Source organism: Bombina bombina, chromosome 11 (assembly GCF_027579735.1).
Source record: "Bombina bombina isolate aBomBom1 chromosome 11, aBomBom1.pri, whole genome shotgun sequence".
Classification (NCBI taxonomy): Eukaryota; Metazoa; Chordata; class Amphibia; order Anura; family Bombinatoridae; genus Bombina; species Bombina bombina.
This window is the reverse complement of record NC_069509.1, coordinates 135,186,570-135,202,361: the sequence shown is the minus strand read 5'-3', so window position 1 is coordinate 135,202,361 and position 15,792 is coordinate 135,186,570. Positions and strand designations below refer to the sequence as shown.

The following is a 15,792-nucleotide window of genomic DNA, read 5'->3' as shown; positions in this document are numbered from 1 at the left end:
CTGATACTTAGAAAAGACTTTCTGAAGGCGTCATTTGGTATCGTATTCCCCTTGGGGCTTGGTTGGGTCTCAGCAAAGCAGATACTAGGGACTGTAAAGGGGTTAAAGTTCAAAACGGCTCCGGTTCCGTTATTTTAAGGGTTAAAGCTTCCAAATTTGGTGTGCAATACTTTTAAGGCTTTAAGACACTGTGGTGAAAATTTGGTGAATTTTGAACAATTCCTTCATGTTTTTTCGCATTTGCAGTAATAAAGTGTGTTCAGTTTAAAATTTAAAGTGACAGTAACGATTTTATTTTAAAACGTTTTTTGTACTTGTTATCAAGTTTATGCCTGTTTAACATGTCTGAACTACCAGATAGACTGTGTTCTGAATCTGGGGAAGCCAGAATTCCTATTCATTTAAATAAATGTGATTTATGTGACAATGACAATGATGCCCAAGATGATTCCTCAAGTGAGGGGAGTAAGCATGGTACTGCATCATTCCCTCCTTCGTCTACACGAGTCTTGCCCACTCAGGAGGCCCCTAGTACATCTAGCACGCCAATACTCCTTACTATGCAACAATTAACGGCTGTAATGGATAATTCTGTCAAAAACATTTTAGCCAAAATGAACACTTATCAGCGTAAGCGCGACTGCTCTGTTTTAGATACTGAAGAGCATGACGACGCTGATATTAATATTTCTGAAGGGCCCCTAACTCAGTCTGATGGGGCCAGGGAGGTTTTGTCTGAGGGAGAAATTACTGATTCAGGGAACATTTCTCAACAAGCTGAACCTGATGTGATTGCATTTAAATTTAAGTTGGAACATCTCCGCATTCTGCTTAAGGAGGTATTATCCACTCTGGATGATTGTGACAAGTTGGTCATCCCAGAGAAACTATGTAAAATGGACAAGTTCCTAGAGGTGCCGGGGCTCCCAGAAGCTTTTCCTATACCCAAGCGGGTGGCGGACATTGTTAATAAAGAATGGGAAAGGCCCGGTATTCCTTTCGTCCCTCCCCCCATATTTAAAAAATTGTTTCCTATGGTCGACCCCAGAAAGGACTTATGGCAGACAGCCCCCAAGGTCGAGGGAGCGGTTTCCACTTTAAACAAACGCACCACTATACCCATAGAGGATAGTTGTGCTTTCAAAGATCCTATGGATAAAAAATTAGAAGGTTTGCTTAAAAAGATGTTTGTTCAGCAGGGTTACCTTCTACAACCAATTTCATGCATTGTCCCTGTCGCTACAGCCGCATGTTTCTGGTTCGATGAGCTGATAAAGGCGGTCGACAGTGATTCTCCTCCTTATGAGGAGATTATGGACAGAATCAATGCTCTCAAATTGGCTAATTCTTTCACCCTAGACGCCACTTTGCAATTGGCTAGGTTAGCGGCTAAGAATTCTGGGTTTGCTATTGTGGCGCGCAGAGCGCTTTGGTTGAAATCTTGGTCGGCTGATGCGTCTAACAAGAACAAGCTACTTAACATTCCTTTCAAGGGGAAAACGCTGTTTGGCCCTGACTTGAAAGAGATTATCTCGGATATCACTGGGGGTAAGGGCCACGCCCTTCCTCAGGATCGGCCTTTCAAGGCAAAAAATAAACCTAATTTTCGTCCCTTTCGTAGAAACGGACCAGCCCAAAGTGCTACGTCCTCTAAGCAAGAGGGTAATACTTCTCAAGCCAAGCCAGCTTGGAGACCAATGCAAGGCTGGAACAAGGGAAAGCAGGCCAAGAAACCTGCCACTGCTACCAAGACAGCATGAAATGTTGGCCCCCGATCCGGGACCGGATCTGGTGGGGGGCAGACTCTCTCTCTTCGCTCAGGCTTGGGCAAGAGATGTTCTGGATCCTTGGGCGCTAGAAATAGTCTCCCAAGGTTATCTTCTGGAATTCAAGGGACTTCCCCCAAGGGGGAGGTTCCACAGGTCTCAGTTGTCTTCAGACCACATAAAAAGACAGGCATTCTTACATTGTGTAGAAGACCTGTTAAAAATGGGAGTGATTCATCCCGTTCCATTAAGAGAACAAGGGATGGGGTTCTACTCCAATCTGTTTATAGTTCCCAAAAAAGAGGGAACGTTCAGACCAATCTTAGATCTCAAGATCTTAAACAAGTTTCTCAAGGTTCCATCGTTCAAGATGGAAACCATTCGAACTATTCTTCCTTCCATCTAGGAAGGTCAATTCATGACCACGGTGGATTTAAAGGATGCGTATCTACATATTCCTATCCACAAGGAACATCATCGGTTCCTGAGGTTCGCATTCCTGGACAAACATTACCAGTTCGTGGCGCTTCCTTTCGGATTAGCCACTGCTCCAAGGATTTTCACAAAGGTACTAGGGTCCCTTCTAGCTGTGCTAAGACCAAGGGGCATTGCTGTAGTACCTTACTTGGACGACATTCTGATTCAAGCGTCGTCCCTTCCTCAAGCAAAGGCTCACACGGACATTGTCCGGGCCTTTCTCAGATCTCACGGATGGAAAGTGAACGTGGAAAAGAGTTCTCTATCTCCGTCAACAAGGGTTCCTTTCTTGGGAACAATAATAGACTCCTTAGAAATGAGGATTTTTCTGACAGAGGCCAGAAAAACAAAACTTCTAGACTCTTGTCGGATACTTCATTCCGTTCCTCTTCCTTCCATAGCTCAGTGCATGGAAGTGATCGGGTTGATGGTAGCGGCAATGGACATTGTTCCTTTTGCACGCATTCATCTAAGACCATTACAACTGTGCATGCTCAGTCAGTGGAATGGGGACTATACAGACTTGTCTCCGAAGATACAAGTAAATCAGAGGACCAGAGACTCACTCCGTTGGTGGCTGTCCCTGGACAACCTGTCACGAGGGATGACATTCCGCAGACCAGAGTGGGTCATTGTCACGACCGACGCCAGTCTGATGGGCTGGGGCGCGGTCTGGGGATCCCTGAAAGCTCAGGGTCTTTGGTCTCGGGAAGAATCTCTTCTACCGATAAATATTCTGGAACTGAGAGCGATATTCAATGCTCTCAAGGCTTGGCCTCAGCTAGCGAGGGCCAAGTTCATACGGTTTCAATCAGACAACATGACAACTGTTGCGTACATCAACCATCAGGGGGGAACAAGGAGTTCCCTGGCGATGGAAGAAGTGACCAAAATCATTCTATGGGCGGAGTCTCACTCCTGCCACCTGTCTGCTATCCACATCCCAGGAGTGGAAAATTGGGAAGCGGATTTTCTGAGTCGTCAGACATTGCATCCGGGGGAGTGGGAACTCCATCCGGAAATCTTTGCCCAAGTCACTCAGCTGTGGGGCATTCCAGACATGGATCTGATGGCCTCTCGTCAGAACTTCAAAGTTCCTTGCTACGGGTCCAGATCCAGGGATCCCAAGGCGGCTCTAGTGGATGCACTAGTAGCACCTTGGACCTTCAAACTAGCTTATGTGTTCCCGCCGTTTCCTCTCATCCCCAGGCTGGTAGCCAGGATCAATCAGGAGAGGGCGTCGGTGATCTTGATAGCTCCTGCGTGGCCACGCAGGACTTGGTACGCAGATCTGGTGAATATGTCATCGGCTCCTCCTTGGAAGCTACCTTTGAGACGAGACCTTCTTGTTCAGGGTCCGTTCGAACATCCGAATCTGGTTTCACTCCAGCTGACTGCTTGGAGATTGAACGCTTGATCTTATCGAAGCGAGGATTCTCAGATTCTGTTATCGATACTCTTGTTCAGGCCAGAAAGCCTGTAACTAGAAAGATTTACCACAAAATTTGGAAAAAATATATCTGTTGGTGTGAATCTAAAGGATTCCCTTGGGACAAGGTTAAGATTCCTAGGATTCTATCCTTCCTTCAAGAAGGATTGGAAAAAGGATTATCTGCAAGTTCCCTGAAGGGACAGATTTCTGCCTTGTCTGTGTTACTTCACAAAAAGCTGGCCGCTGTGCCAGATGTTCAAGCCTTTGTTCAGGCTCTGGTTAGAATTAAGCCTGTTTACAAACCTTTGACTCCTCCTTGGAGTCTCAATTTAGTTCTTTCAGTTCTTCAGGGGGTTCCGTTTGAACCCTTGCATTCCGTTGATATTAAGTTATTATCTTGGAAAGTTTTGTTTTTAGTTGCAATTTCTTCTGCTAGAAGAGTTTCAGAATTATCTGCTCTGCAGTGTTCTCCTCCTTATCTGGTGTTCCATGCAGATAAGGTGGTTTTACGTACTAAACCTGGTTTTCTTCCAAAAGTTGTTTCTAACAAAAACATTAACCAGGAGATTATCGTACCTTCTCTGTGTCCGAAACCAGTTTCAAAGAAGGAACGTTTGTTGCACAATTTGGATGTTGTTCGCGCTCTAAAATTCTATTTAGATGCTACAAAGGATTTTAGACAAACATCTTCCTTGTTTGTTGTTTATTCCGGTAAAAGGAGAGGTCAAAAAGCAACTTCTACCTCTCTCTCTTTTTGGATTAAAAGCATCATCAGATTGGCTTACGAGACTGCCGGACGGCAGCCTCCCGAAAGAATCACAGCTCATTCCACTAGGGCTGTGGCTTCCACATGGGCCTTCAAGAACGAGGCTTCTGTTGATCAGATATGTAGGGCAGCGACTTGGTCTTCACTGCACACTTTTACCAAATTTTACAAGTTTGATACTTTTGCTTCTTCTGAGGCTATTTTTGGGAGAAAGGTTTTGCAAGCCGTGGTGCCTTCCATTTAGGTGACCTGATTTGCTCCCTCCCTTCATCCGTGTCCTAAAGCTTTGGTATTGGTTCCCACAAGTAAGGATGACGCCGTGGACCGGACACACCTATGTTGGAGAAAACAGAATTTATGTTTACCTGATAAATTACTTTCTCCAACGGTGTGTCCGGTCCACGGCCCGCCCTGGTTTTTTTTTTTTTTTAATCAGGTCTGATAATTTATTTTCTTTAACTACAGTCACCACGGTACCATATGGTTTCTCCTATGCAAATATTCCTCCTTAACGTCGGTCGAATGACTGGGGTAGGCGGAGCCTAGGAGGGATCATGTGACCAGCTTTGCTGGGCTCTTTGCCATTTCCTGTTGGGGAAGAGAATATCCCACAAGTAAGGATGACGCCGTGGACCGGACACACCGTTGGAGAAAGTAATTTATCAGGTAAACATAAATTCTGTTTTTATTTGTTATTCGGTTTTTTTTTTGGTATTAAGGGGTTAATAATCCATTTGCTAATGGGTGCAATCCTTTGCTAAATTAATGCATTTCATGTGAAAAATTGATTGCTATAACTAAACCGGTTCATTGTTATCTCAATGTGACAGTTTTTTTGTGTGCTTCTTAAAGGCACAGTAACGTTTTTTATATTGCTTGTAAATTCATTTGAAAAGTATTTTCCAAGCTTGCTAGTCTAATTGCTAGTTTGTTTTAACATGTCTGACACAGAGGAATCTCTTTGTGCAATATGTTCAAAGGCCAATGTGGAGCCCAATAGAAATTTATGTACTAATTGCATTGATGCTACTTTAAATAAAAGCCAATCTGTACATGTTAAGAAAAATTCACCAGACAACGAGGGGGAAGTTATGCCGACTAACTTGCCTCACGTGTCAGTACCTGCATCTCCCGCTCAGGAGGTGCGTGATATTGTAACGACAAGTACATCAGCGCGGCCATTACAAATCACTTTACAAGACATGGCTAATGTTATGACTGAAGTTTTATCTAAATTGCCAGAACTTAGGGGTAAACGAGACCACTCTGGAGTGAGAACAGAGTGCACTGATAATGCTAGGGCCATGTCTGATACTGCGTCACAATTTGCAGAACATGAAGACGGAGAGCTTCATTCTGTGGGTGACGGATCTGATCCAAATAAACTGGATTCAGATATTTCAAATTTTAAATTTAAGCTTGAGAACCTCTGTGTATTACTAGGGGAGGTGTTAGCGGCTCTGAATGATTGTAACACGGTTGCAATCCCAGAGAAAATATGTAGGTTGGATAAATATTTTGCGGTACCGACGTGTACTGACATTTTTCCTATACCTAAAAGACTTACTGAAATTGTTAACAAGGAGTGGGATAGACCCGGTGTGCCTTTCTCACCCCCTCCTATATTCAGAAAAATGTTTCCAATAGACGCCACCACACGGGACTTATGGCAAACGGTCCCTAAGGTGGAGGGAGCAGTTTCTACTTTAGCTAAGCGTACCACTATCCCGGTGGAGGATAGCTGCGCCTTTTCAGATCCAATGGATAAAAAGTTAGAGGGTTACCTTAAGAAAATGTTTGTTCAACAAGGTTTTATATTGCAACCCCTTGCATGCATTGCGCCTGTCACGGCTGCGGCGGCATTCTGGTTTGAGTCTCTGGAAGAGACCCTTGACACAGCTCCATTGGATGAGATTACACACAAGCTTAAAGCCCTTAAGCTAGCTAATTCATTTATTGCTGATGCCGTAGTACATTTAACTAAACTTACGGCTAAGAATTCCGGATTCGCCATTCAGGCGCGCAGAGCGCTGTGGCTAAAATCCTGGTCAGCTGATGTGACTTCTAAATCTAAATTGCTTAACATACCTTTCAAAGGGCAGACATTATTCGGGCCCGGTTTGAAAGAAATTATCGCTGACATTTCTGGAGGTAAGGGCCATGCCCTGCCTCAAGACAGAGCCAAACCAAGGGCTAGACAGTCTAATTTTCGTGCCTTTCGTAACTTCAAGGCAGGAGCAGCATCAACTTCCTCTGCTCCAAAGCAGGAAGGAACTGTTGCTCGCTACAGACAGGGCTGGAAACCTAACCAGACCTGGAACAAGGGCAAGCAGGCCAGAAAACCTGCTGCTGCCCCTAAGACAGCATGAAGTGAGGGCCCCCAATCCGGAAACGGATCTAGTAGGGGGCAGACTTTCTCTCTTCGCCCAGGCTTGGGCAAGAGATGTCCAGGATCCCTGGGCGTTGGAGATCATATCTCAGGGATATCTTCTGGACTTCAAAACTTCTCCTCCAAAAGGGAGATTTCATCTTTCAAGGTTGTCAACAAACCAGATAAAGAAAGAGGCGTTTCTACGCTGTGTACAAGATCTTTTACTAATGGGAGTGATCCACCCGGTTCCGCGGTCGGAACACGGACAAGGTTTTTACTCAAATCTGTTTGTGGTTCCCAAAAAAGAGGGAACCTTCAGACCAATCTTGGATTTAAAGATCCTAAACAAATTCCTAAGAGTTCCATCGTTCAAAATGGAAACTATTCGGACAATCTTACCCATGATCCAAAAGGGTCAGTACATGACCACAGTGGATTTAAAGGATGCCTACCTTCACATACCGATTCACAAAGATCATTACCGGTATCTAAGGTTTGCCTTCCTAGACAGGCATTACCAGTTTGTAGCTCTTCCCTTCGGGTTAGCTACTGCTCCAAGAATCTTTACAAAGGTTCTGGGTTCTCTTCTGGCGGTACTAAGACCGCGAGGAATATCGGTAGCTCCGTACCTAGACGACATTCTGATACAAGCGTCAAGTTTCCAAACTGCCAAGTCTCATACAGAGTTAGTACTGGCATTTCTAAGGTCACATGGGTGGAAAGTGAACGAAGAAAAGAGTTCTCTATTGCCACTCACAAGAGTTCCCTTCTTAGGGACTCTTATAGATTCTGTAGAAATGAAGATTTATCTGACAGAGGTCAGGTTAACAAAACTTCTAAATGCTTGCCGGGTCCTTCATTCCATTCCACACCCGTCAGTGGCTCAATGCATGGAGGTAATCGGCTTAATGGTAGCGGCAATGGACATAGTACCCTTTGCACGCCTGCATCTCAGACCACTGCAATTGTGCATGCTAAGTCAGTGGAATGGGGATTACTCAGATTTGTCCCCTATGCTGAATCTGGATCAAGAGACCAGAAATTCTCTTCTATGGTGGCTCTCTCGGCCACATCTATCCAAGGGGATGCCCTTCAGCAGGCCAGATTGGACGATTGAAACAACAGACGCCAGCCTGATAGGTTGGGGCGCTGTCTGGAATTCCCTGAAGACTCAGGGATCTTGGACTCAGGAGGAGAGTCTCCTTCCCATAAATATTCTGGAATTAAGAGCAGTTTTCAATGCCCTTCTGGCTTGGCCTCAGTTAGCAACTCTGAGGTTCATCAGGTTTCAGTCGGACAACATCACGACTGTGGCTTACATCAACCATCAGGGAGGGACAAGGAGTTCCCTAGCAATGATGGAAGTCTCAAAGATAATTCACTGGGCAGAGTCTCACTCTTGCCACCTATCAGCGATCCACATCCCAGGCGTGGAGAACTGGGAAGCGGATTATCTAAGTCGCCAGACTTTTCATCCGGGGGAGTGGGAACTTCATCCGGAGGTCTTTGCCCAAATACTTCGGCGTTGGGGCAAACCAGATCTGGATCTCATGGCGTCTCGCCAGAACACCAAACTTCCTTATTACGGATCCAGGTCCAGAGACCCGGGAGCGGTTCTGATAGATGCTCTGACAGCACCTTGGGTCTTCAACATAGCTTATGTGTTTCCACCCTTCCCGATGCTTCCTCGATTGATTGCCAGGATCAAACAGGAGAGAGCATCAGTGATTCTAATAGCGCCTGCGTGGCCACGCAGGACCTGGTATGCAGACCTAGTGGACATGTCGTCCTGTCCACCATGGTCTCTACCTCTGAGACAGGACCTTCTGGTGCAGGGTCCTTTCAAACATCCAAATCTAATTTCTCTGAGGCTGACTGCATGGAGATTGAACGCTTGATTCTATCAAAGCGTGGATTCTCGGAGTCAGTGATTGATACCTTGATACAGGCTAGGAAGCCTGTTACCAGGAAAATTTACCATAAAATATGGCGCAAATACTTGCATTGGTGCGAATCCAAAAGTTACTCATGGAGTAAGGTTAGGATTCCTAGGATATTGTCTTTTCTACAAGAAGGTTTAGAAAAGGGTTTATCCGCTAGTTCGTTAAAAGGACAAATCTCAGCTTTGTCCATCCTTTTACACAAACGTCTGTCAGAAGTTCCAGACGTTCAGGCTTTTTGTCAGGCTTTTGCCAGGATTAAGCCTGTGTTTAAAACTGTTGCTCCGCCATGGAGCTTAAACTTAGTTCTTAACGTTTTACAGGGTGTTCCGTTTGAACCCCTTCATTCCATTGATATCAAGCTGTTATCTTGGAAAGTTCTGTTTTTAATGGCTATTTCCTCGGCTCGAAGAGTCTCTGAGTTATCTGCCTTACATTGTGATTCTCCTTATCTGATTTTCCATTCAGACAAGGTAGTTCTGCGTACTAAACCTGGGTTCTTACCTAAGGTAGTCACTAACAGGAATATCAATCAAGAGATTGTTGTTCCTTCATTGTGCCCTAATCCTTCCTCAAAGAAGGAACGACTTCTGCACAATCTGGACGTTGTCCGTGCCCTGAAATTTTATTTGCAGGCAACTAAAGATTTTCGACAAACTTCTTCCCTGTTTGTCGTCTATTCTGGACAGAGGAGAGGTCAAAAGGCTTCGGCTACCTCTCTCTCCTTCTGGCTTCGTAGTATAATACGTTTAGCCTATGAGACTGCTGGACAGCAGACTCCTGAAAGAATTACAGCTCATTCTACCAGAGCTGTGGCTTCCACTTGGGCCTTTAAAAATGAGGCCTCTGTTGAACAGATTTGCAAGGCTGCGATTTGGTCTTCACTTCACACTTTTTCCAAATTTTACAAATTTGACACTTTTGCTTCTTCGGAGGCTGTTTTTGGGAGAAAGGTTCTTCAGGCAGTGGTTCTTTCCGTATAAGATCCTGCCTGTCCCTCCCGTCATCCGTGTACTTTTAGCTTTGGTATTGGTATCCCATAAGTAATGGATGACCCATGGACTGACTACACTTAACAGGAGAAAACAACATTTATGCTTACCTGATAAATTCCTTTCTCCTGTAGTGTAGTCAGTCCACGGCCCGCCCTGTTTTTTTATGGCAGGTCTAAATTTTAAATTATACTCCAGTCACCACTGCACCCTATAGTTTCTCCTTTCTCGTTTGGTTTCGGTCGAATGACTGGATATGATGTAGGGGGGAGGAGCTATATTGCAGCTCTGCTTGGGTGATCCTCTTGCACTTCCTGTTAGGGAGGAGTTATAATCCCATAAGTAATGGATGACCCGTGGACTGACTACACTACAGGAGAAAGGAATTTATCAGGTAAGCATAAATTTTGTTTTATGCTTACCTGATAAATTAATTTCTTTCATGTTGGTGAGAGTCCACAAGACCCCACCCTATTGATTTTTGCACATCTTTTTTTCCCCCCTGCTCCTATTATTTTTTTTTGTTCTTTTTCCTTTTCCTACCTTGCTTGCTTGGCTATACGTCAGACTAGTTTCCAGTTATGTGGGAGGGTTTTATAGAGCTCTTAGGGTTTGGGAATATTTGCTTCCTCCTAGGGGATAGGAAGAGTAATTGCCAGTAGTAATGGATCGTGGAGTCAAAATACCATGAATCAAATTAATTTATCAGGTAAGCATACATTATGTTTTTTTCAATAGTCTTCTGTTAAGAAAGTTGCTTTTTGTTTTTCATGCTTGTGGAACATCACATTACTGTCAACAAATCTGTGTAGGTTTTGTCTGTATAAGCCAGTAAGCAATTTAACTTACAAACCAAAATGCTTCTAGTAAAAAGTTATAACTGCACCCCCACACATTTCAATTTTGACCTTTTTTTTATTCCTTTAAAGGGACAGTATACACTCATTTTCATATAACTGCATGTAATAGACACTACTATAAAGTATAAGATGCACAGATACTGATATAACAATCCAGTATAAAACTGTTTAAAAACTTACTTAGAAGCTGACAGTTTGGCTTTGTTGAAAAGGAAGCTGGAAAGCCCACTGCAAGTGGCAAATAAGACACTCCCCCCTCCCCCTTCTTTTGCATATGAAAAGACCCTTTACACAAACAGGAGCAAGCTGGAGAAGGTAGCTGACAGTATTCACATAAAACTTTGGGGCTTGATTAGGAGTCTGAAAATCAGAGCAATGTTATTTAAAAATAAGCAAAACTATACATTTATTTAAAAAAAAACTTTATGGGCTATATAAATAGATCATCTACAAAACATTTATGCAAAGAAAAAAATGAGTGTATAATGTCCCTTTAACTCTGTATATCATTTAGGTGCCGTATGTTTAACATTCCCATTACTAACATAAAACTTGTATCATCGGTTAATGTCATTGTTGTCTCATTCGGTGTCAGCTCAGTGTTCTGAAGAGTATAATATCTGGCACTTGCATGACATGGGCATGGGGCCACAATGATTCACCAGTGATTTATCAAGGGACAGTTTACTTTGTGGATATCATTAGCATTTCCTGGCAGGCAACGCTTCTCAAACAAAGGCAGAACCCAGCTTTGCTTATTTACCGCTCATTGCCTGGCAGAGCTGCCCACCTGGGTACTTGCACACAGGTGTAACAGCAAACGTGTCAGCGATCTGCTTCAACGCCTCTCTTGTGTTTTGATTTTCTTTAGGTACGTCTCAGACTTTACAAACACACTACAGTCAATAAGGAAGAAGTGCAAATTGGAAGCGATCCCTACCGATTCCCTTTTCCTGGAAGACTGGACAGCCTTTCAAAACTCAGTCAGGTAAACATTACTGATTATTTCTTCTCAAGAGCAGATTAATTGACATTTATTTTACCTCCCACAGTAATTTTGAAAATGCAATGTGTGGTTTTTTTTTTTTTTTTTTCTTGCCGAAACTTGAAAGTCATTAACATTTGTATATTTGAGAACGACCTTGGGGTTATGACTTCTTTTTAATAGTTATTTTTGTATAGACAAGTTGTTCTTAGCTTCTTTGATGTCAGATGCTGGCAGCCTACATTGACATGGATCTGATGGAGACAAATATCCTTTTACGGTGGTTGTTTTGCACCTCTCTAAGCAAGTTGCAACAAAGTGGGATCTAACTTTACCCTTATTTAAATTATTTGAATCTTTACTACAGGCCAGTTTTCCAATAGTTCTGTTAAAGCTGTGACCAATAATATTAAAGGGACATGAAACCAAAAAATCTTCTTTCATTAACAACGTTCCAATTCACGTCTATTATCAAATTTGCTTCATATCATTTGTTGGTATCATTTGTTGAAGGAGCAGCAATGCACTACTGGTTTCTAACTAAACACATGGGTGAGCCAATGACAATCGGTATATATATATATATATATATATATATATATATGCAGCCACCAATCAGCAGCTAGAACCTTGCTGCTCCTGAGCTTACCTAGATAAACCTTTCAGCAAAGGATAACAAGAGAAGGAAGCAAATTAAATAATAGAAGTAAATTGGGAAGTTGTTTAAGATTGTATGCTCTGTATAAATCATGAATGTCTAATTATGACTTTACTGTCCCTTTAATTTATTTTTCCCACCTATTATTTTCTAATTAAAGGCACATTTAACTCAATATTTAAATTCCTTGTAAATGTTTAAGGAAAATAATAGATAACATTTACTTTGCCTGCTTTTGCTGTAAATTACTTCTGAAAAGTGTGTTTGCTTTATTTCCTTCAGAAAGGCTGGATTGCCTCCATCATGATTAAAGGGACACTCAAGTCAAAATAAACTTTTATGATTCAGATAGAGCAGCAGTTTTAAGACCCTTTCCAATTTACTTTCATTATCAAATTTTGCACTGTATTTTTATATTCACACTTTCTGGGGAACAAGATTCTACTGAGCATGTGCACAAGCTCACAGGGAATACGTATACTAGTCTGTGATTGGCTGATGTATGTCACATGATACAGCGGATCGGAAAATGGGAGAGAAAATAAATTTGTCAGAAAAAATCTACTGCTTATCTGAAATTCAGAGTAGGTGTTATTGTCTTTTTACTATGCACTATGCAATTCTACTGCATTGACTGGTCCTTTAAAGATTTAGTTATACATAGTAAAACTACTTTGCAATATACGTTCATTATTTATTTTGCCCCCTTTTCGTGTAATTGAGTTTTGAACATTGAATTATTTCTAATTCTCAGAACTGAGAAAGCACCCTGCAGGTTAACACTGCTACTTATGATAACAAGTGTAAAACAATACACTTTATACTAAGATAATGACAATAGCTAGCCTTGTCATTTGCATACTCAAGCCCAGATTGGCTCATCCAAACAAGTGGGTGAAGTTTGGCTATTGAAAAACGTTGCAGCAAACAAGATGTTAATTTGTTTTTAAAATGTTTAGACATAGCTGATACATTTTTTTCTACAGCAAGACAACCGCAATGTCTTGTAATCAGATGTTCTTTATTTTCTGTTTAAATATGGTGAAATCTACCTGAGCCAGCAATATTCTACATTTGTTAAGGGCTACATTACGTGTGGAGCGATATTTAGCGCTCCTGCTTGCACGTTAACTTCACTAGATGGAGGCTTGTGCTCGTATTACAAGTTGAAACTAAAAAGTTTGCATGACGAAGTTGAACTTCGAATATCGCAACCACGTTAATGTATTAGACTTCATCTGAGAAAAGAAAACTAACACCCATACCCACTCGCTAACCTGATTAGTCAAGTACGCTAAACCCGACCTGAATTAAGAAATTTCACATTCCAGGAGAAATGTGAGGAAGAATTTTTTTTATAGAAAAGGTGGTGGCTTCATGGAATAAACTTCCAATCGAGGTAGTAAACATAAGGCTTTTCAAAGAATTAAAAAATGTCTGGCACATGCATAAGAATATCCTAAGAAAACCGTAACATGTATTATGGGTAGACTTGATAGACCTTTGGGTTCTTATGTACCATCAAATTCTTTGGTATTCTATGGTATTTCTACACAGTGGTTGGTATCTCAGAGCACAGGATCATTTACATCTGTCCCTACTTGTCCACAGCCAAGCAGACCAGGAGCATGAAATCCACCAGACTTTTCTAGGAGGTACATTCCTGAACTGCTCTTGATTTGCAAAACCATGTAAATTGTGCTAACAACATTACTGTGTTAATTTTTTTTTAATTTATTTCTCTCTTTTTTTAATGCCAGGAGTAAATGCTTAAAGGGATTTTTCCCTTTCATGATTCAGATAGAGCATACAGTTTTAGGCAACTTTATAATTGACTTATTTTATCAAATTGTCTTTGTTCTCTTGGTATCTTTTGTTGAAATGCAGGGCTGTAATCTCAGGAGCATGCATTTGTCTGGAGCACTATATGACAGCACTGTTTCCTGCCATGTATTTTTCCAGACGCCTACCTAGGTATCTCTTCAACAAAGGATACCATGAGAATAAATCAAATGTAATAATATAAATGTTTAACTTGTGGGGGGGGGGGGTTCTTAATTTTCTTCAACCCTGTTTTTCTGTAGACTTTGCACATAGCTATACCACTTTAGGGATTTATAAAAAGTACACATTATCATATTTTATTCTGCTAATGCTGTCTGTATGTTGCAGGATTATAGCTACTTGCGGGGAGTTGTTACGTCAGTGCGGAGAGTTTGAGCAGCAGCTGGCCAGCAGGTAAGCATAATAGGATTACAAGTAAATATAGATTTCTATATCTGAACCACTGTTATAGAGTGTGATACACAGTCTAGTTGGTAAACTTCATGCAAGTAGAATAATGCACACAATATTAACCAAACAACAGAATTTATAATCTGAGAAACATATATAGGGCTAGATTACAGGTGGAGCACTAATTTATCGCACGCCCGCAAATGTGCAAATTTACCTGTTTGCTGGCGCGCGATAAATAACCAGCCATTACAAGTGACTGGTCAAAAAAGCGATATTTAGGGCTCCACTTGTAATCTGACCCATAATTAGTATCTGTTTATAAAAATAAATACATTTATTTATTTCTCTTATCCCTCTTTTTTCCATCTTGTGTTTCTCGGCTGTTACAGGATTCTCTCCACAGCTGGGAAATATCTGTCTGATACCTACAGTCCTCGCAGCCTGTCGGGTATCCAGGAGTCAAGTGCTAGCGATCGCAAGGCCTGCAGAAACCCCTGGCAAGAGTACAACTACCTCCAGAAAGGAGACCCTGCAGAATATGCTAACCTGATGGAGACGCTGTTCATGCTGAAGGTAAATGACATTACCAGCTAGGCAGGTGGAAAGATTTTGCCTCTCAAACTCCTGTCTAGGAATCTACCTTTTAACTCTTTCTGTTTTTACAGCAATAGCAAAATATATTTTGCACTGTTTCTGTTGCTTTTATTCATCTTCCCCAAAAATGTTTGTGCGCATTTAAAGATAAGTTACTTGATTAAAAAAATACCTTAAAATGGCTTTATACTGATCTATAAATAACACTACAAAAACACTAATTTACTGTAAATAATACAATTTAGTGTAGTACACACTTTACCTTGTTTGGTATTGTGTGCTATCTCAGCATCTTTCCACATCTAGCATTGGTCTTGCATTCCTGCACACCTGTGCCGTCCTGTTGCATTTTGTTTCTAATATTCTGTGAAACGGATATAAAACCCAAATGTTTTTCTTTAATGATTCATATAGAGCATGTCATTTTAAAAGGACAGTCTATACCAGAATATTTATTGTTCTAAAAGATAGATAATCCCTTTATTACCCATTCCCTAGTTTTGCATAACCAACACAGTTATATTAATACACTTTTTACCTCTGTGATTTTCTTGTATCTAAGCCTCTGCAAACTGACCCCTTATTTCAGTTCTTTTGAAAGACTTGCATTTTAGCCAATTAGTGAGGGCTCCTAGGAACTCCATGTGCGTGAGTACAGTGTTATCTATATGAAACACATGAACTAACGCCTTCTAGTGGTGAAAAACTGTCAA

At 41.7% G+C, this 15,792-nt stretch overlaps 1 protein-coding gene across 1 annotated transcript in view; it reads left to right on the top strand.

Annotated features, from left to right (window-relative positions):
• Positions 1-15,792, top strand: part of COG7 (component of oligomeric golgi complex 7) — a 336,481-nt gene that overhangs the window by 269,749 nt on the left and 50,940 nt on the right. Inside the window, exons 11-13 of the mRNA XM_053694578.1 lie at positions 11,476-11,592; positions 14,420-14,485; positions 14,875-15,058. Of these exons, the coding sequence (XP_053550553.1) occupies positions 11,476-11,592; positions 14,420-14,485; positions 14,875-15,058 (367 nt within the window). The remainder of the gene's footprint in view (positions 1-11,475; positions 11,593-14,419; positions 14,486-14,874; positions 15,059-15,792) is intronic.